The sequence below is a fragment of the Salvelinus alpinus genome, chromosome 32 (genome assembly GCF_045679555.1).
Source record: "Salvelinus alpinus chromosome 32, SLU_Salpinus.1, whole genome shotgun sequence".
Classification (NCBI taxonomy): Eukaryota; Metazoa; Chordata; class Actinopteri; order Salmoniformes; family Salmonidae; genus Salvelinus; species Salvelinus alpinus.
The window spans coordinates 26,475,081-26,497,331 of NC_092117.1; the positions used below are offsets into that span (position 1 = coordinate 26,475,081).

General features: G+C 43.2%; 1 protein-coding gene across 1 annotated transcript in view; it reads left to right on the forward strand.

Annotated features, from left to right (window-relative positions):
* Window positions 1-22,251, forward strand: part of LOC139562619 (tau-tubulin kinase 1-like) — a 45,895-nt gene that overhangs the window by 3,290 nt on the left and 20,354 nt on the right. Inside the window, 11 exon segments of the mRNA XM_071380439.1 lie at window positions 338-485; window positions 1,699-1,772; window positions 2,047-2,190; window positions 6,149-6,253; window positions 8,325-8,390; window positions 8,557-8,649; window positions 8,970-9,095; window positions 9,401-9,558; window positions 10,146-10,350; window positions 13,968-14,152; window positions 16,108-16,657. Of these exon segments, the coding sequence (XP_071236540.1) occupies window positions 338-485; window positions 1,699-1,772; window positions 2,047-2,190; window positions 6,149-6,253; window positions 8,325-8,390; window positions 8,557-8,649; window positions 8,970-9,095; window positions 9,401-9,558; window positions 10,146-10,350; window positions 13,968-14,152; window positions 16,108-16,657 (1,854 nt within the window).

Below are 22,251 nucleotides of genomic sequence, written 5' to 3' on the forward strand. Positions count from 1 at the left end.
AAAGTTAGACAAAAATGTTAAATCGATCCCTGTCAAATGGATAAAAATGTTATCGATCTTTAGAACATTTCTGCTATATCTGCCTGCCTTTCCATTACACATTACAATAAAACTGTTTAGTAGAATAAACCTGGGTCAATGGAAACCTGCCTAGTGCTAGGTGTGACAATGATTATAAGAGTTAGCAAGACAGCCCAAACAGTTTTGGGACCAGGCTAGTTGAGAACTAGCATTTTTTAAATGTTCACTTTAAAGAACAGGCAGCAAACCATAATTAGCAGAAATCCACATTGCTCAGTTTTTTACAGTGTTTATTCTTCTCTGCCACCATTTCCAGCTGAAGAAGATTGGTGGGGGAGGTTTTGGGGAGATCTATGAAGCATTGGACCTGCTGACCAGGGAGAATGTGGCTTTGAAGGTAGAGTCAGCCCAGCAGCCTAAACAGGTTCTCAAGATGGAGGTGGCCGTCCTCAAGAAACTGCAAGGTAAGGGCCTTTGTGGTTGAGCAGTATCACACACACACACACACACACATATACACACATGCACACACACCTGTAACGCTACCCATACAAAGCACCTATTAAAACCCCAAAGGTTGTGCGTTCAGTTCCTGGGACCGCCTTTGCCAGTCTTTCCCTCCTCCTGCACTATACTGTATATAGCCCTCTGTGATGGAATTCCACTCTCCTGTTCTGAAATAGATAGAAAGTGCAAGTTAAGGGCAGGCATCTATCAAGGAGGGATAGGGATCACTAAGGACACGATCAATCAATGACAACATCACCTTGTACATGAATAAGCATGGCGAGGTTAATTAAGTTGTCTATCTATGGTCTACAGTGAAGTGAGGTAAACGCTCGTCTGTCTAGCTATTTGATTAGTGTTATTGGCATCTGTCTGGACAAGGTTGAAGGTGTGGTGATTGTTTGTTTTGCTCAGGGGTTGGATGAGTTGGATAGTCAATCGGTTGACATGTCTGTTGCACTGGGGTTTATACTGCTTTGTGCAAAATTATATTTTGGAATTGAGTGTTTCACATTGTTGGAATCCCAGACGAAACAGCTTGCCCCAATCCACCTGAGCATGAGCATATTGTGTTGAAATATGCAGAGATTCTAATCTCTTAGGCAGCATTTATTTTGGGGTATTTCTGTGGCTTGTTCTGGTCTATAGCCCCAGGAACAGATACAGAAGAGTGACTGCTGGCAGGGAGGATTGTTAATGAGCATGAAACTGTGTGAGTGTGTGTCTGCCTGGCTGTGCTTCTGTTAGTGAGCACCCTTCTTCAAATGACTTGGGGAAATACCCTGAATGTTCTCTTACTACTGTTATTGAAATGCAAATCAACCTAAAAAACTAAGGTCATTGGAAATTACTTGCCTGAAGTTAGCATGCCCTAATTGTATTGTATGACTAAATCTAGGGACTACATGACTTTTAATATGTTTAAATCTCTGATAAATGCCTCATTCATATAGGAAGATACCACATTCTGAATGTATCAGGTCCTAGGAAAGCAATCTGATCCCAATTCTTCTAACAATGATGCAAAATGTTTTGGGATCATTACAAGGGTTGGTGTAACATCCAACTGAATCAGTTGTTTAACTGTGATGGTACAAGTAGATTTATAGATAGCTAATGTTATACTGACTGTATTGTAACATTGACACTAACCTCTCCATTCTTTCACAGGAAAAAATCATGTCTGTAAATTCATCGGATGTGGAAGGAACGAGAAGTTTAACTATGTGGTCATGCAACTTCAGGTAACCATCAAAACAGTCTGATAGAATTGCCTTAGGTAGAGAGAATCACAGCCAAGGCTACAAATAAGTAGAAAACAATGAATGAAAAATAATTATCTCTCTCTCCCTCTCTCTTCCCCCTTTCCCTCTATCCCCCTCTATCCCCCCTCTCCCTTATCTCTCCCTCCCCTAACCTCCCTCCCACTCCCCTCTTCCCATTTCCCTCTCTCCCCCAACCCTCTCCCTCTCCTCCCCGCCCTCTCCCCCACTCTTTCCCTACCCATTCCCCCCCCAGCAGGGGAGAAACCTAGCAGACCTGAGGAGGAGTCAGCCTCGCGGCACCTTCACCATGAGCACCACGCTACGCCTGGGCAAACAGATTCTGGAGTCCATAGAGGCCATCCACTCTGTGGGCTTCCTGCACAGAGACATCAAGCCTGTAGGTGGTGTTCTCAGTAACTATTACAGTTTTTCTCAATTGCTAAAACACCATTTCTGAAACCTTGCTCCATTTCCTGAAAATATTAAACACAAAACCTCATCTTCAAGCACTATTTACATAACCTCTGACTCCTCTCGCAAAATGAAACATTCGCCTCAAAACAGTTTTACCTGTGTTCAAAATCAAACACTGCTCTAAAATCATAAATAAAGTGATCAAAATGATATACACTCTCAAGCAGTCAGTAAACAATACACCGAAAAATAGAAAACACATTGTTCAAAACATACAATTCTCAGGGAGTAGTACATTTTTAATCAAAAAAAATATTCATATTTTTCCGTCATTGTCTTTTGATGAACGAAAACATGTTCTATCATAGTAGCTCAAACTTGATCAGAAATTACTACTCTGCTTTGCTCTTTGCCATTTTGTTTTTTGTTCTTCCTCCTCCTTGTACCCCTATTTTTACAGTACTGTACCCTGCATCTCACAAACTTGTCCTTTGTCTCTGTGATACTGTAATTCTTGTTTTTTTGTTGATATGAACCTGCAACCAGTCAAAATCTATTGAGCAGTCAGTACTGTTAATAAATGTAAAACACAATTTTCAGGGCCATACAATTTGTCCATTGTACAGTATACAGCCTACAATGCACTGTACTACAGTATACAATACTAAAAGGGACAAAAATCAAAGGAGTAAACATGTGATCAATGTGCTTCTTCTTGTCTTTGGGCTGGGTCAGGCCAGAGCACTTCGTCAACATCACAAGCAATATTGTCCCTCCTGAGGCAACGGGGGAAGAAGCCTCTTGTGTGCCGTATCCAGCCCTGACATGATTCCTCACCTATATCACCACAGGCTAAATCCAAGGCTTGCAGCAGATTTACTCTGGTGTAGGGTTGTCTATCATACACTTTCCATCTCCAAGAGGAGAAAAACTCCTCAATCGGATTCAGGAAAGGCGAATATGGAGGGAGGTACAAGTTCATAAACTGCTCATTGATGTTAAACCATTCCCTTACCTGAGCAGCTCGGTGGAAACTGACATTGTCCCACACTATCACATAGGTGGGAATGGGATTCTCATTTAGCTCTTGACCCTGCTGCTCTTGAACCTGCTGCTCAAATAAAATATCTCTTAGATTGGCAATAAATCTTAGAAGGTGCTGGGTGTTATATGGCCCGAGTGTAACATGGTGATGTAGAACACCATGGTTGCTGATAGCAGCACAGATTGTGACATTGCCACCTCGTTGACCAGGGACTTCAACAATGGCCCGCTGTCCAATCATGTTTCGGCCTCTCCTTCTCCTCTTTGTTAGATTGAAGCCTGCTTCATTGACAAAGATGAACTCATGGGGTCTGTCCAAGGATTCCAAGTCAAATATTGTCTGTGTAGAAATACAATATACTGTATGTAGGATTTTGTAAGTCGTACAGAGACAGTGCTATACTGTAGAGTACAATTAGGCTTCTGATTCACATACATTGTATGTACTGAAGAGTAATGTCATTCACATAGTATGTGTTAGTACTGTAGACAATCTGGATTACAGTAAATGTTTCTGAATGTACACTTACTTGCACATACTGACCTCGCAGTTCTTTCACCCTTGGTGAGTTGCGCTCAAAAGGTACTCTGTATACTTGTTTCATTCGCATCCTGTTACGATGGAGGACACGGTCAATTGTGGAAATGCTCACACTGTCGATTCCCTGGAAGTGAGTCGTATTGCATTATCTTGAAGGACCATGCCAACTATAACGGCCTCTTGCTCCCGAGTGAATACAGCTGTCCTTCCACCTGCATGAGGCAGCCTTGCAATTCTACAAAAAGTAGTTGTGCAGTTACAAAACATATTCATGCAGTACAATACATACAGTGATTAACTTTACAAATGTCTATTGAAACAGCTGCATATAGTGTAGTACAGTAAATTTGCAATTACAAAAATACAGTAGTATACTGTACCTGTTCTCTTCTCTGAATGTCCTTACTATGGTGGACACAGAAAATCGGCTCAAATTGGGTTGCACTCTAAGTCCTGCTTCCCTCATTGTCAGTCCATGGACAAGAACATGGTCTATAACTGTTGCTCGAATTTCATCAGATATTTCCAGTCTTTGTCCTCCTCTTCCTCTTTCTTGCCCTCTTCCTCCTCGTTGCCCACCTCGCATACACACTCGTCCTCGTCCTCTCACATTGTTTCTTCTATCCATTCTCAGACTTTCTCCTTCCCACCTTCAACAACCTGTTTGCTCTCTGAACTGGCTTATATTGGTTGTGTCGCATCATTTGAAACAGGTTAAATCAATTTTGAGTGGTTGTGTTCAATCAATGACATGTGTTCTCTATTTGTATTTGATTGTTGCCACTTGTGTTTAGCAGTATGGATGACATGTGCATTAGAGTGCAGAATGTGTTTTGAGAATGAGAATGTGTTTAGAGTTTTGCTGAAAAGTCTAAGTGAGATCTGCAAATTGTGTTTTACCATGTGAAATGGTTTAAGGTATTGACAACAGACTGCATAATTAGCTAAATGAGTCCAGGCAACTGAGAACTTTGTTCAGCCAATGGGTTTTAGTGTTTTAGCAATTGAGAAAAACTGTAACTTAATGCCTGCAGGTATAAGGCATTATGATGTGTGGTTACAATGCATTGTAAGGGGTAGAAAGAATGGTGGTGAGATAGAGAGAACGAGTGAGAGAGCGAGTGGGGGCGAGACAGAGCGAGACAGATGGAAGTGTGTAAGAGAGACGGAGAAAGAGAGACTAGGACTGCATAATATCGGCAAAATATCGAATTGCGATTACATTTTTTTTACAAAATATTGTGATTGCAATTTGTATCGCAATATACAGTAGATCAAAACACTTTGGTGAACTGTTAGAAATGTAGAATGATTTATATTAATAAGAAAAATGGAAAGCAGCATCGTTTTTGTTTGGAACAATCTGTTTGACCTAACAGAATAGCATTGGAACTTATAGTGAATCTATCAGCGGGGAGGAGGAACTGTGATAGGGGAGCGGGGCCTGGTGTGTGTAACGACTGTTCTCCTCCTCTTCGCTTGAAGAGGAGGAGTAGGGATTGGACCAAAGCGCAGCGTGTTGTGAAGACATAATGCAGTTTATTAAAGTAAAGTCGAAACACGAAAACACTTAAACAAACTACAAAACAAATAAACGATGTAGACAGACCTGGACTTGATTGCTCACAAATAAACGAAGAACGCACGAACAGGAACAGACTACATACACGAACGACAAAACGAAACAGTCCCGTGTGGTAAACATACAGACACAGGAGACAACCACCCACAACAAACAATGTGAAACAACCTACCTTAATATGGTTCTCAATCAGAGGAAACGTAAAACACCTGCCTCTAATTGAGAACCATATCAGGCAACCCAATAACCAACATAGAAACACATAACATAGAATGCCCACCCCAACTCACGCCCTGACCAACTAAACACATACAAAAACAGGTCAGGAACGTGACAGTGTGTGTGGGAAGCAGCTGCGAGAGTAGAAAAAAACGAAGTAAAACTATTAAAAAAAACGGATGTCATACGCAGCTGGGTAGCATTTCAAAATATTGCATGCGATATGGGTCTCTTGCGATATGGATATTGCACATAAATATTTAAATTTGGATCGGAATTTGATTAATTAAGCAGCCGTAAGAGAGACCATGTGGATCTCAGTCTGTGTGCTCAAAAATGGATAGTATTTTGGGTTAGTGAGCCTCAACGTAACATCTAGGCCTTATTGGCGCCAATATTGTCAATTAAAACCAATAGAAGTCTAATTTGTTTAGGTGCTGGGCAAAAGCTAGTCTCACGTCTATACAATGATAGGGGGAAACACTGCTTTGGGCTTCACCTGTTGATATTCCTGTGATGTCCTCAACTCAATCTGTTTCTCTGTTGTTTTCCCAGTCTAACTTTGCTATGGGTCGACTCCCCTCCACCTATAGAAAGTGCTTCATGTTAGACTTTGGCCTGGCTCGCCAGTACACCAACACTACCGGGGAGGTTCGACCGGTAAGTAGCCATGGAAGGATTTTGTTAATGTCATGTATTACGGTATGTTCATATTCAAAGCTATTGAATCATTCTAACAACAATATATATAATATTATATAGGCTAATATACAGTTGGCAGTGTTGTAAAGTACTTAAGTAAAATTACTTTAAAGTACTACTTAAGTCGTTTTTTGGGGTATCTGTACTTTACTTTATTATTACAATTTTTGACTACTTTTACTTCACTACATTCCTAAAGAAAATTATGATCTTTTTACTCCATATATTTTCCCTGACACCCTAAAGTACTCGTTACATTTTGAGTGTTTAGCAGGACAGAAAATGGTCTAATTCAAACTTATTAAGAGAACATCCCTGGTCATCCCTACTGCGTCTGATATGGTGGACGCACTAAACACATGCTTCGTTTGTAAATTATGTCTGATAGTTGGAACGTGCCCCTGACTATCCATAAATAAATAAAAACTAGAAAATGTGGCCGTATGCTTTGCCTAATATAAGGAATTTGAAATGATTTATACTTTTACTTTTGATACTTAAGTATATTTAAAACCAAATACTTTTAGACTTTTACTCAAGTAGTTTTTTACTGGGTGACTTTCACTTTTACTTCAGTCATTTTCTGTTAACATATCTTTACGTTTACTCAAGTATGACAATTGGGTACTTTTCCCACCACTGACAGTTGGCAAACAAGATGCAGGCTAATATACAGATGGCTAGCCTGATGCAGGCTAATATACGGTTGTCTAGCCTGATACAGGCTAATATACAGTTGTCTAGCCTGATACGGGCTAATATACAGTTGTCTAGCCTGATACGGGCTAATATACAGCTGGCTAGCCTGATACGGGCTAATATACAGTTGTCTAGCCTGTATCAGCCTGTATACAGCTGGCTAGCCTGATACGGGCTAATATACAGCTGGCTAGCCTGATACGGGCTAATATACAGTTGGCTAGCCTGGTACGTGCTAATATACGGTTGGCTAGCCTGATACGGGCTAATATACAGCTGGCTAGCCTGATACGGGCTAATATACAGTTGGCTAGCCTGGTACGGGCTAATATACGGTTGACTAGCCTGATACAGGCTAATATACAGTTGGCTAGCCTGGGCAACAGGGGAGATTCTTTCTGTTTTTCTTCTTGCTGACTCAGCCTCCAGTCATCGATTAGATAGGCAGGCCTGTACTGCAGATATAGAACAGCGACGGGACAACACACACACACACACTCACGCACACACATGCACACACGCACGCACGCACACACAAACACACTGTTGTAAATTCTAACATGCAGTTTCTGAGGCACTATTCCTGGGACTTCCTTCAGAATGGAATGGGTGTTACTATCAAAATGGTGGTGCACATGCCCAGTTTCCAGTTATTGTATCAGAGATGCCAATGACAATTAGAAACTAGAAACATTAGGAAGATGTCCAAGAAGATGATGTCATCTGATTATGGTACATTTAAGTTATGCCTTAAGCTTTGTAAATTCATTAGTTAATAGTTTGTTAACGTTAATTAATGCATAATTTATTTGGAAATTGCCTTGTTATGTGTTCACATAGCGTTGATGTTAAAGGACAAATCTACTCGCAACTATCTTTTGGTATTTTTTTTCATTAGGCCACTGTTGATGCAGTCCCCAAGACACATGCAACACATTTTGGGACTGTATCAACAGTGGACTAATGAAAAAATACTAAAAGATAGTTTTAAGTTGATTTTTCCTTTAAGGTTTTTACAGATGTTATGCTGCCATGTGATGCTGTTCCTTATTCACCTGTGTGGTTTTATTTTTTGCAGTTTTGCTGTTCCTTTTTGGGCTTTTCTGTTCGAAGCGCATGCTTGTGATCCGTCTCATCAGTAAGGTGCTTGATCCCATTTACGTTTTTATTATCTCTCCCTGTCTGAGATATTTTCCATATCCTTTCTCGTCTCGTTTTTGGTTTTCATTTAAGTACTTTAGTTCCATCAATCGTTTTCTTTCTAGTTGTCTGTGGGAAATTATGTTTCAGGTTTCGTCCTGAAAAGAACTTACCGCATTTTATTTTCCAGCCCAGAACTGTGGCGGGATTTCGGGGAACTGTTCGTTATGCGTCAGTAAATGCTCATAAAAACAAAGTAAGTGTCTTTTTGGGGTGAAAAACTTAAATGCACTACAAATTAATTCCAACCTGAGGGTTTTGTGTTACATCAGTTTGTCAGGAAATCTAAAATAGCTGTTGTGTATGTACTCCAGTAAATCATGAAAATTATTATCTGATTAATACATTTTTTACCTTCTCAGGAAATGGGTCGCCATGACGATCTATGGTCGCTATTTTACATGTTGGTAGAGTTTGCAGTCGGTCAGTTACCATGGAGAAAAATTAAAGATAAGGTGAGCTACTATCTACTGTTGCTATTATAATTATTACAATTCCCAATATCAGTCCTGGTCTAGGGGACCCGAAGAATTGCACATTGTTATTTTTGCCCTAGCGCTACACACCTGATTCCACTAATCAACTCATCATCAAACCTTTCACTAGTGGAATCAGGTGTGTAGCACTAGGGCAAAAATAACAATGTGCACCCTTTGGGTCTCCAGGACCAGGATGAAGAAACCCTGCAGTAGAGAATGGTTACGAGTGTCTACTGGTGTCTGCTGGGCTCAACTGGTATCTAATACTTTCTACTGTATCTCTTGTTTGTTACCAGGAGCAAGTGGGTCAGATTAAAGAGCGCTACGACCACAGAATGCTGCTCAAACACATGCCTTCTGAGTTTTACATCTTCCTGGATCATGTTTTAGGCCTTGACTACTTCACCAAACCAGATTACCAGGTACCTACTGTTCACTCCCTGCACGTGCATTCAAATTATTTATCCCCCATTCAACCTTGTTTTTCTGGCGTTCATTTCAATAGCAGAGTGAACAAGACATGGAAGTGTGGCAATGTGAGACTAACTCCCATATCATACCCTCTCTCTTCATTTTCAGTAATGAAACTATTCAAAAACCGTCCGAAGAAAAATACATTTTTGTACTTAAAGTAAAGGTTATTATTGTATAGCAGGTTTGGTTGAATTTCAACTTTATACCTTACTTACATTTTCCGAAAACCTTTTCCCTGTGATCGTCTATGCAGTTGCTGATGTCGGTCTTTGAGAACAGTATGAAGGAACATATCATCACAGAGAACGAGCCTTTTGATTGGGAGAAGGGAGGGACGGATGGAGTGCCTCTGTCCACCAGCACGTCAACGCCACCTCAACAGAACACACGACAGACTCCCGCCGTGATCGGGTAAGGGAATCAAAATGAGCTATTTAGCTTTATGCAACTGTGTGGATTTGTAATGCACTGTTGTGTCAAATGAAAAGGGAATCACACTTCAAAACATTAAAAACGCATCCACATGAAGATGAACAGTCTATCCACTACTTATTAACAAGATTTAACAGCAGAAAGCAGAAAGGAATTCAAAGGGAATCATACTTCAAAACATTTTGGACACATCAATATAAAATATGAAAACATCTAGCCAGCCAAGAGATTACACAATTCCCATTTACCTGTAGCCTAATTCACTTAAAGAATCAGGAACAAATAGTCTAATGCTGGGTTGTGACAATTCATTCAGATTTAGAATGCAACTGTGAGGATTTGTAACACACTGTTTGCATTTGAAGTGATATAGGATATTTTCGACAACGACACTAATTTAATTAATCGCCTGGTCATTTTGTAAAAGAGAATGTGCTCTCATTAATGTAATAATGTAATAATTGAGAATGTTCTCATTAACTTACCTTGTTAAATACAGGTAATGAAAGAATGAATAAAAAAGAAAGAAAATAGTCAATATCAGTCCATGTTCTGTGTTTTCCCAGGGTGGTGAACGTGACTCTGGTTCCTGGGGAGCTGCCGAGGGAGAACACAGATGACGTTCTACAAGACGAGCACCTGAGTGACCAGGAGAACGCTCCACCTGCAGTACCCAGCAGGCCTTGTGAGGGGACACCTCCCCAGGTGGAAGCCGAGGCGTGGAACGACACCGACTTAAACCGCAACCAACTCAGGATTAGCATCAGCAAGGTACAGGAGGGACCATCTAATATGTCCTCATTGTATCTCACTGTGGTACTGTCAGCACTATGAAACATTGCCTTACAGTCTTTAAATATATTAAAACGGTAGAAGTACATTAGAAGGGATAGTTTACTTTCTTGTTGGTTTTCAATGACCATCTATTACGTTCAGAGGATATAGACCATAGAAATAGAATGAATAGAATGGGCTTGCAAGCTCTAACACTGACAATTTGACTGGTAAACTCATGGGTGCACTTGCAATGGCTGCCTGGTATTGTGATGCAATCATTTCCATGGTAATGTAAAATGTTCATTTAACTTATGTGGCTCATGCAATGGAATGTATTTTTTGTAATGTCAGTTGAGTTGAATAAGCATATCACAGCACAGATTGATGGTCATGGCTAGAAGGGATCCAGCTTTTGTCAAATTAACATCAGATGTTATGTTTTGTAGCAGGTTAGGAGAACTTATTCAGCAGGTTAGGATAATTAATGTAGCAGGTTAGGAGAATTAGGTTAAGGTTAGGAAAAGGGTTAGAGTTAGCAAAAATGCAACAAAAAAATCAGGATCCCTTCTAGCCAAGACACATATTGATGGGTCCACTTCCTGCTTTTACTTCCTGCTTTTACGTCCTGATTTATTCCTATGGGTACACTCGCAATGGTAGCCAGTACACTCATTATACCATCATTGACTTGAATGGGGTCTCATTCTCATTTCAATGATATAGACATACCTGCTTGTAGATAGACCAGGAGATATACAGTTGAAGTCAGAAGTTTACATACACTTAGGTTGGAGTCATTAAAACTCGTTTTTCAACCACTCCACAAATTTCTTGTTAACAAACTATAGTTTTGACAAGTCGGTTAGGACATCTACTTGTGCATGACACAAGTCATTTTTCCAACAATTGTTTACAGACAGATTATTTCACTTATAATTCACTGTATCACAATTCCAGTGGGTCAGAAGTTTACATACACTAAGTTGACTGTACCTTTAAACAGCTTGGGAAAATCCAGAAAATGATGTCATGGCTTTAGAAGCTTCTGATAGGCTAATTGACGTCATTTGAGTCAATTGGAGGTGAACCTGTGGATGTATTTCAAGGCCAACCTTCATACTCAGTGCCTCTTTGCTTGACATCATGAGAAAATCTAAATAAATCCGGCAAAACAAATTGTAGACCTCCACAAGTCTGGTTCATCCTTGGGAGCAATTTCCAAATGCCTGAAGGTACCATGTTCATCTGTACAAACAATAGTATGCAAGTATAAACACCATGGGACCACGTAGCTGTCATACCGCTCAGGAAGGAGACGCGTTCTGTCTCCTAGAGATTAACGTACTTTGGTGCAAAAAGTGCAAATCAATCCCAGAACAACAGCAACGGACCTTGTGAAGATGCTGGAGGAAACGGGTACAAAAGTATCTGTATCCACAGTAAAACGAGTCCTATATCGACATAACCTGAAAGGCTGCTCAGCAATGAAGAAACCACTGGATCCAGACCTAAATTGTGTAGGTTGTCTGAAATCAGAGTGGAGTTAGGGGGTGAGGTGCTGACTACTAAAACCTCTGTTAGCTACTTGGGATGTATCCTTGTTGGAACTTGGGAGGTGTGAGCATGGCCAATAAGGTGCTAGGGAAGGTTAATGCCAGGACTGAGTTTTTGGCTAGAAAGTCCAAGCTGCTTGATAAGGACTCCATGAAAGTGCTAGCTACTGCCCTCATTCAATGCCATTTTGACTATGCTAGTACTTCCTGGTTTGGGGGCTTATCTAAACTGGGGAAGCTCCAGATAGCCCAGAATAAGTTGATCAGGGTAGTATTGAAGGTGAGTCCACGTACTCACATAGGCAGGAGCTGCTTTCAGGAACTAAACTGGCTGCCTGTTGAGGCTAGGGTGTCCCAGATTAGACTAGGTTTGGTTTACAGGAGTATTTATGGTCCTGCGCCCAGATATTTAAGTGATTACTTTTGTAATGGTTGTCGTTGGTGGAAGAGGACCAAAGTGCAGCGTGGTACGTATTCATAATAATTTAATAAAGACTGAATACTGAACAAAACCGACAAACGAACAGTTCTGTAAGGTGCAAACAAAAACACTAAACAGAAAAATAACTACCCACAACCCATAGTGGGAAAACAGGCTACCTAAGTATGATTCTCAATCAGAGACAATGATCGACACCTGCCTCTGATTGAGAACCATACTAGGCCAAACACATAGAAATATAACGACTAGAACAAAACATAGAAAAACAACATAGAATGCCCACCCCAACTCACGCCCTGACCAAACTAAAATAAAGACATAAAAAAGGAACTAAGGTCAGAACGTGACAACTTTCCTCGTGTTAGGGATGCACACAATCACAGCACCAGATCAGGTGTTGCTGATGTGTGCTTATACAGGTTCAGGAGTAATGCTGGGAAAGGTACTTTCTTGTATACTGGAGCCTCAGAATGGAATGAGTTGCCTCTGCCTATAAAAACAACGTCCTCTTTGGACATCTTTAAAAAATAAAGTAAAAACATGTTTGATGTGTAAACTAAACTAAAAAACGGTTCCAAAACCGCCATAAAAAAGCCAGACTACGGTATGCAACTCCACATGGGAACAAAGATTGTACTATTTGGAGAAATGTCCCCTGGTCTGATGAAACAAAATGTAACTGTTTGGTCATAATGACCATCGTTATGTTTGGAGGAAAAAGGGGGAGGCTTGCAAGCCGAAGAACACCCTCCCAACCGTGAGGCATGGGGGTGGCAGCATCATGTTGTGGGGGTGCTTTGCTGCAGGAGGGATTGGTGCACTTCACAAAATAGTTGGCATCACGAGGAAGGAAAATTATGTGGATATATTGAAGCAACATCTCAAGACATCAGTCAGGCAGTTAAAAGCTTGGTCGCAAATGGGTCTTCGAAATGGACAATTACCCCAAGCATACTTCCAAAGTTGTGGCAAAATGGCTTAAGGACAACAAAATCAAGGTATTGGAGAAGCCATCACAAAGCCCTGACCTCAATCCTATAGAAAATGTGTGGGCAGAACTGAAAAAGTGTGTGCGAGCAAAGATGCCTACAAACCTGACTCAGTTACACCAGCTATGTCAGGAGGAATGGGCCGAAATTCACCCAACTTATTGTGGAAGGCTACCCAAAATGTTTGACCCAAGTTAAACAATTTAAAGGCAATGCTACCAAATACTAATTGAATGTATGTAAACTTCTGACCCACTGGGAATGTGATTACAGAAATAAAAGCTGAAATAAATCATTCTCTCTACTATTATTCTGACATTTCACATTCTTAAAATAAAGTGGTGATCCTAACTGACCTAAAACAGGACATTTTTACTAGGAATAAACGTCAGGAATTGTGAAAAACTGAGATTAAATGTATTTGGCTAAGGTGTATGTAAACTTCTGACTTCAACTGTATTTCAGGTACTGTGTTTACAATGAATTGAAAGTGCTCAAACATGGTAAAGTAAATAATAACACCTTTACAATAGAGTTCAAGCTGCTATATACCTGCAGTACACAATAGGTCTAACTCTTGACAGTGATGGTTAACAGTGGTAACCCTAGAAACGCCCTTTCCCCCAGGGGCAGTTGGCTGCGGAGGAAGAGGAGCCTGCTAGAGGGACGTGTCCTGATGCCCTCGTGGGTGGAGCTCCTCCAGAAATGACTGGTGCTCAGGTCTGCGCTCTGCGGTACCGGAGGATCAACAGCCCAGAGTCAGACCGTCTGTCCGCCGCAGACGGGAGACCAGACATCTACGACAAACGAGGGTGAGGGCGCTATACACTGAGTGTACAAAACATTAGGAACACCAGCTCTTTCCATGACAGACTGACCAGGTGAGTCCAGGTGAAAGATATGATCTCTTATTGATGTCACTTGTTAAATCCACTTCAATCAGTGTGGATAAAGGGGAGGAGACAGGTTAAAGAAGGATTTTTAAGCCTTGAGACAATAGAGACATGGATTGTGTATGTGTGCCATTTAGAGGGTGAATGGGCAAGACAAAATATTTAAGTGCTTTTGAACAGGATATGGCCAGCAGCATACCACCCTGCATCCCGCTGCTGGCTTGCTTTTGAAGCTGAGCAGGGTTGGTCCTGTTTGGGCCCTGGATGGGAGATCAGATGCTGCTGGAAGTGGTGTTGGAGGGCCAGTAGGAGGCACTCTTTCCCAGAGCAGTGATTGGGGGCATTGCCCTGTGTAGGGTGCTGTCTTTCGGATTGGATGTTAAACGGTGTCCTGACTCTGTGGTCACTAAAAGATCCCATGGCACTTATTGTAGGGGTGTTAACCCTGGTGTCCTGGATAAATTCCCAATCTGGTCACCTAATCATCCCCAGGTTACATTTGGCTCATTCCTCTCCCCTGTAACTATTCCCCAGGTCATTGCTGTAAATTAGAATGTGTTCTCAGTCAATTTACCTGGAAAAATAAATAAATGCTAGTAGGTTCCTGGATCACTGGTTTGAGTCAAGAATTGCAATGCTACTGGGGTTTTCATGCACAACAGTTTCCTGTGTGTATCAAGAATAGTCCACCATCCAAAGGAAATCCAGCCAACTTGACACAACTTTGGGAAGCAATGGAGTCAACATGGGCCAGCATCCCTGTGGAATGCTTTTGACAACTTGTACAGTACATGCCCCAATTGCGCTGTTCTGAGTGCAAAAGGGGGTTCAGCTCAATATTAGGAAGGTGCTTCTAATGTTTTGTACACTCAGTGTATAGTGCAGACAACTTAAACACTGTTGTGCATATGTATACTTTATGTACACACCACACATCAATCAATCAAATAGATGTTATAAAGCCCTTTTTGCATCAGCACCAGCGTAACCCCCCAAAGATCAAGCATTGGCTAGGAAAAACTCCCTAGAAGACAGGAACCTGGGAAGAAACCTAGAGAGGAACCAGGCTGCGAGGGGTGGCCAGTCCTCTGCTGGTTGTATTGGGTAGAGATCATAAGAGTACATGGCCATTAGGGCCAGATCGTTTTTTCAAGATGTTCAAACGTTCATAGATGACCAACAGGGTCAGATAGTAACCATGGCTATAGAGCAGCCATACTCAACAGGTCGACTGCAGTTCGGATCCGGACCCAGAATGGCGTCAATACGGACCACGGGTCCCGAAACAAAAAAAAAAGAAAGAGATGGAGTGGGAGCCTAAGATCACGGTACACCAGATAAGACAGGCTGACCCTAGCTCCCCCGGCACATACAAGCAATTGCAGCATAACTACTTGGGACTGAGACACGTGGGTCGGGAGACAGGGTTAGGAGATCCTGTGGCCCGGCCAACGTCACCCCTGGACAGGGCTAACCAGGAAGGAGTTAACTCCACCGACCACTTAAGGGATTTCAACAGACCACTAACTTACTACCCTGAGACCAGTGGTGTACCACAGTTTCACAGGGCCCCACTGCAAGGTCTGAGCAAGGGAGGGAAATGTGGCAGAGAGGAAAATTGCAGTTTTATATCTAATCTCCTGTAATTCAAAATATTTTTGCCATGGCTTGTGACGTGAACTCCAGGTCCCCCCCCCCCCCCCCCCACTCAAAAATATATATATGATTACATTTTCAGAGCCCGCTGGCCCCCCCGGGGGACACAAACAAACACACACATACACTGAAAACACATTAAAACACAACACACATGCACACAGTCAAAATGAACATTTACCAAGGTTTTTGACAATGATTTTGTGTCTCCCTACCAGGTCTCGTATGGACATCCTGGGATCCCCGTCCCGCCACGTGCAGTCCTCCCAGCCGGCCCAGATGCACTCCCTGGAGGGAGGAGGTGGGGACCGGCAGGGTGGCAGTGGTAGACCAGGTCAAGAGGTCTCGGTAGCCTCTGTGGCCGACCCCGAGGCCCACAGTAACGCGTTCATCCGGTCTGTACCACTCGCGGAGGAGGAAGACTTTGACAGCAAGGAGTGGGTGATCATCGACAAGGAGACTGAGCTCCAGGACTTCCTGGGTCTCCTGGGCCCAAGGGCTGAGCCCACCACCTCGGGGCCCACCACCGATGAGGAACCTGAGGAGCTGAGGCCCCTAGACGAAATGGAGGAGTGGAGGAGGTTACGGGGAGCTGGAGGTGGAGAGGTGGTGGTGAGGCCAAAGATGCGAGCAGGAGGCGTTGGGGCGCCGCCAGAAGGGGAGGGTTCTAATGGGGCCAGTCCTGGGTACCCAGGTTATCACACTCTGCCTCATAGCCGTGGACACAGACCACGGCCACAGTCGGAGTACTTTGGAGCTCACGGACAGGTAAGAGCAATGGGCTGTGGGGTAGAGAAATGGTTTGTGTGTTGGTGTGTGTGTTTGTCTGGTTTGGGGTCCATTTGAACTGAATTGAAATTCGAATTAAATTGAAATGGACTGTCTTTGTCTGCATCTGTGTTTGTCTTTTTGCGGGTTTATGTCTAGGTTCCCCTGTTATTTCCTGTGTCGACAATGTAACTGGACACAATTTGAAAGAATGGTATACTTATTCTTAATCTACTCAGGCTTTGGTAGTTACTTTTTGAAGGTCCGTATACGTGTATGTAAACCCACTGTTCATTTGATCATTTTCAGTGCAGTGCAGAGCTTACTGTATTTCCACTTCATCTGTCCACTGACTAAAGCCTGTAATGACAAAGCTGTCACAAAGTCCATGAATAATATTGGTACTGTCTTTATACCGGTAGTGTTGTATTTAGTACGTCACCCAGTGTATGCGACAGCACTGCAGATTCCTATAGAAAATGTACTTCCTCCATCCGGGACACACAGCTGTGCAAACAAACTTCATGAAGCACAGCAGTGTGGAGGAACTGTTATCTGCAATGACTGAATTACAGCCATAGTTTTAATAACATTCATTTGGGCAGTTACATAGATTTCCGTCACTAAAATGGGTGGAGTGAAAGTTTGATTTTCCATCTGTAAATGATCTGCAGATGGTCATACTATCAACTATCTGTTGATGAGCACTTGCTTGCTACGGTTACGGTTAGGGTTAGGTTTAGATAAAGTGTAAGGGTTAAGTTTAGCGATAGGATAAGGGTTAAGGTCAGGTTTAGAGCTAGGGTTAGGCAGTGGTGGAAAAAGTACCCAATTGTCATACTTGAGTAAAAGTACAGATACCTTAATAGAAAGTTACTCAAGTAGAGGTGAAATCAGCCAGTAAAATACTACTTGAGTAAAAGTCTAGAAGTATTTGGTTTTAAATATACTTAAGTATCAAAAGTAAATGTAATTGCTAAATTATACTTCAGTATCAAAAGTAAAAGTATAAATCATTTAAAATTCCTTATATTAAGCAAAGCAGACGGCACCATTTTCTTGTTTTCAAAATGTACGCATAGCCACTCAGACATCATTTACAAACAAAATGTACGCATAGCCACTCAGACATCATTTACAAACCAAATGTACGCATAGCCACTCAGACATCATTTACAAACAAAATGTACGCATAGCCACTCAGACATCATTTACAAACCAAATGTACGCATAGCCACTCAGACATCATTTACAAACCAAATGTACGCATAGCCACTCAGACATCATTTACAAACAAAATGTACGCATAGCCACTCAGACATCATTTACAAACCAAATGTACGCATAGCCACTCAGACATCATTTACAAACAAAATGTACGCATAGCCACTCAGACATCATTTACAAACAAAATGTACGCATAGCCACTCAGACATCATTTACAAACCAAATGTACGCATAGCCACTCAGACATCATTTACAAACAAAGTATTTGTGTTTAGTGAGTCCGCCAGGCCAGAGGCAGTAGGGATGACCAGGGATGTTCTCTTGATAAATGAAATTTGACAATTTTCGTGTCCTGCTCAGCATTCAAAATGTAACGAGTACATTTAGGTTGTCAGAGTAAATGTATGGTGTTAAAAGTACATTATTTTCTTTAGGAATGCAGTGAAGTAAAAAGTGAAGGTTGTCAAGTAAAGTACTAAGTCAAGTAAAGTACAGATAACCCCAAGAAAGTATTTTTACTTAAGTACTTTAAACCACTGAGGTTAGAGTTAGTAGATAGTTGAAATGTTACTGATAGTCTGTAGAGCATCTACAGATAGAATATCCATATCAAGTGTTCCCTTTAGTTTTTATTTGGTTTAATCATTATTATTTTCTCATTGATACAAAGATATATTTTTCTAGAGACCTGTTCAAGATAGCAGCCATTTCAACCATTTTGTGCTGATGATGCAGGATGATGCTGTGGTGTCAGTGCATGTTCTGATAGCAAATATGTATCTGATTCACATGTGTCAATCAAAGGAGCATGTACTGTAGGAGTGTTATGGGTCATGATGGTAAACTGTTCCAGTACACAAAAACTGTTCCACAACACAAGTAGTGATATGTTTTTCCTTTCTCCGCGCCATGTCAATCTCTGCCTCTTCGAAACCCGATTTAAATATCTTGCCAAAATATCATTGGCCTGTACCTGCATATCCATGTCCAGTGACAGTCGGCCAAAACTGAAACACTCGAAACAACATCCCTTTTTAAAATAAAACCCCACCCAAACGATTGTACATAGGTCTCGTTTATCCCTCCCAAAAAAGAGATCCCTCCCCTTATAGTTCTGCTGTCTGTGCGTGTGGTGGGCTCACTGCAACATGCACCCAGACACATAGAGACCCAGACGCGCGGAGACCCAGACGCGCGGAGACCCAGACGCGCGGAGACCCAGACGCGCGGAGACCCAGACGCGCGGAGACCCAGACGCGCGGAGACCCAGACGCGCGGAGACCCAGACGCGCGGAGACCCAGACGCGCGGAGACCCAGACGCGCGGAGACCCAGACGCGCGGAGACCCAGACGCGCGGAGACCCAGACGCGCGGAGACCCAGACGCACAGACGTGCGGAAACCCAGACGCACAGAGACCCAGTCGCTCAGACGCAGAGACCCAGAGACCGATACACATACAGACAGAGACCCAGACACACATACAGACAGAGACCCGAGACACACATACAGACAGAGACCCGAGACACCCAGACGCGCAGAGACCCAGACGTGCAGAGACGCACAGTCGCAGAGACCCAGACTTGCAGAGACCCAGACACACATACAGACAGAGACCCATACACACATACAGATAGACACACATACAGACAGAGACCCCAAACACACATACAAACAGAGACCCAGGCACACATACAAACAGAGACCCAGACGCGCAGAGACCCAGACGCGCAGAGACCCAGACGCACAGACAGAGACCCAGACGCGCAGACAAACAGAGACCCAGACGCGCAGACAAACAGAGACCCAGACGCACATACAAACAGAGACCCAGACGGGCAGATACACAGAGACCCAGACACACAGAAACCCAGAGACCCAGACACATATACACACAGAGACCCAGACGCGCATATAAAAACAGAGACCCAGATGCGCATACAAAAACAGAGACCCAGACGCGCATACAAACAGAGACCCAGACGCGCATACAAACAGAGACCCAGACGCGCATACAAACAGAGACCCAGACACACAGAGACCCAGACACACATACAAACAGAGACCCAGACGCGCAGAGACCCAGACGCGCAGACAAACAGAGCCCCAGACGCGCAGACAAACAGAGCCCCAGACGCGCAGACAAACAGAGACCCAGACACACAGAGACCCAGACGCGCAGACAAACAGAGACCCAGAAGCGCAGACAAACAGAGACCCAGACGCACATACAAAAACAGAGACCAAGACGCGCATACAAACAGAGACCAAGACGCGCAGACAAACAGAGACCCCGACGGGCAGACACACAGAGACCCAGACACACAGAAACCCAGAAACACAGTGACCCAGACACACATACACACAGAGACCCAGACGCGCATACAAAAACAGAGACCCAGACGCGCATACAAAAACAGAGACCCAGATGCGCATACAAAAACAGAGACCCAGATGCGCATACAAAAACAGAGACCCAGACGCGCATACAAACAGAGACCCAGACGCGCATACAAACAGAGACCCAGACACACAGAGACCCAGACACACAGAGACCCAGACACACAGAGACTCAGACACACATACAAACAGAGACCCAGACACACATACAAACAGAGACCCAGACACACATACAAACAGAGACCCAGACACGCATACAAACAGAGACCCAGACACACATACAAACAGAGACCCAGACACACATACAAACAGAGACCCAGACGCGCATACAAACAGAGACCCAGACGCGCATACAAACAGAGACCCAGACGCGCATACAAACAGAGACCCAGACGCGCATACAAACAGAGACCCAGACGCACATACAGGCAGAGACCCAGACGCGCAGACGTACAGAGACCCAGACGTACAGACACACAGACACACATACGCACAGACACACATACAAACAGTGACCCAGACACACAGAGACCCAGACACACAGAGACCCAGACACACATACAAACAGAGACCCAGACACACATACAAACAGATACCCAGATACACATACAAACAGAGACCCAGACACACATACAAACAGAGACCCAGACACACATACAAACAGAGACCCAGACACACTTACAAACAGAGACCCAGACACACCTACAAACAGAGACCCAGACACACCTACAAACAGAGACCCAGACACACTTACAAACAGAGACCCAGACACACCTACAAACAGAGACCCAGACACACTTACAAACAGAGACCCAGACACACATACAAACAGAGACCCAGACACACTTACAAACAGAGACCCAGACACACTTACAAACAGAGACCCAGACACACATACAAACAGAGACCCAGACACACATACAAACAGAGACCCAGACACACATACAAACAGAGACCCAGACACACATACAAACAGAGACCCAGACACACATACAAACAGAGACCCAGACACACATACAAACAGAGACCCAGACGCGCATACAAACAGAGACCCAGACGCGCATACAAACAGAGACCCAGACGCGCATACAAACAGAGACCCAGACGCGCAGACAAACAGAGACCCAGACGCGCATACAAACAGAGACCCAGACGCGCAGACGTACAGAGACCCAGACGCGCAGACGTACAGAGACCCAGACGTACAGACACACAGACACACATACGCACAGACACACTTACAAACAGAGACCCAGACACACTTACAAACAGAGACCCAGACACACTTACAAACAGAGACCCAGACACACATACAAACAGTGACCCAGACACACAGAGACCCAGACACACATACAAACAGAGACCCAGACACACATACAAACAGAGACCCAGACACACATACAAACAGATACCCAGATACACATACAAACAGAGACCCAGACACACATACAAACAGAGACCCAGACACACATACAAACAGAGACCCAGACACACTTACAAACAGAGACCCAGACACACTTACAAACAGAGACCCAGACACACTTACAAACAGAGACCCAGACACACATACAGGCAGAGACCCAGACACACATACAGGCAGAGACCCAGACACACTTACAAACAGAGACCCAGACACACATACAGGCAGAGACCCAGACGCACATACAAACAGAGACCCAGACGCGCAAACAAACAGAAACCCAGACGCGCAGACGCACAGACACACAGACGCACAGACACACTTACAAACAGAGACCCAGACACACATACAAACAGAGACCCAGACACACATACAAACAGAGACCCAGACACACATACAAACAGAGACCCAGACACACTTACAAACAGAGACCCAGACACACTTACAAACAGAGACCCAGACGCACATACAAACAGAGACCCAGACGCACATACAAACAGAGACCCAGACGCACTTACAAACAGAGACCCAGACGCACTTACAAACAG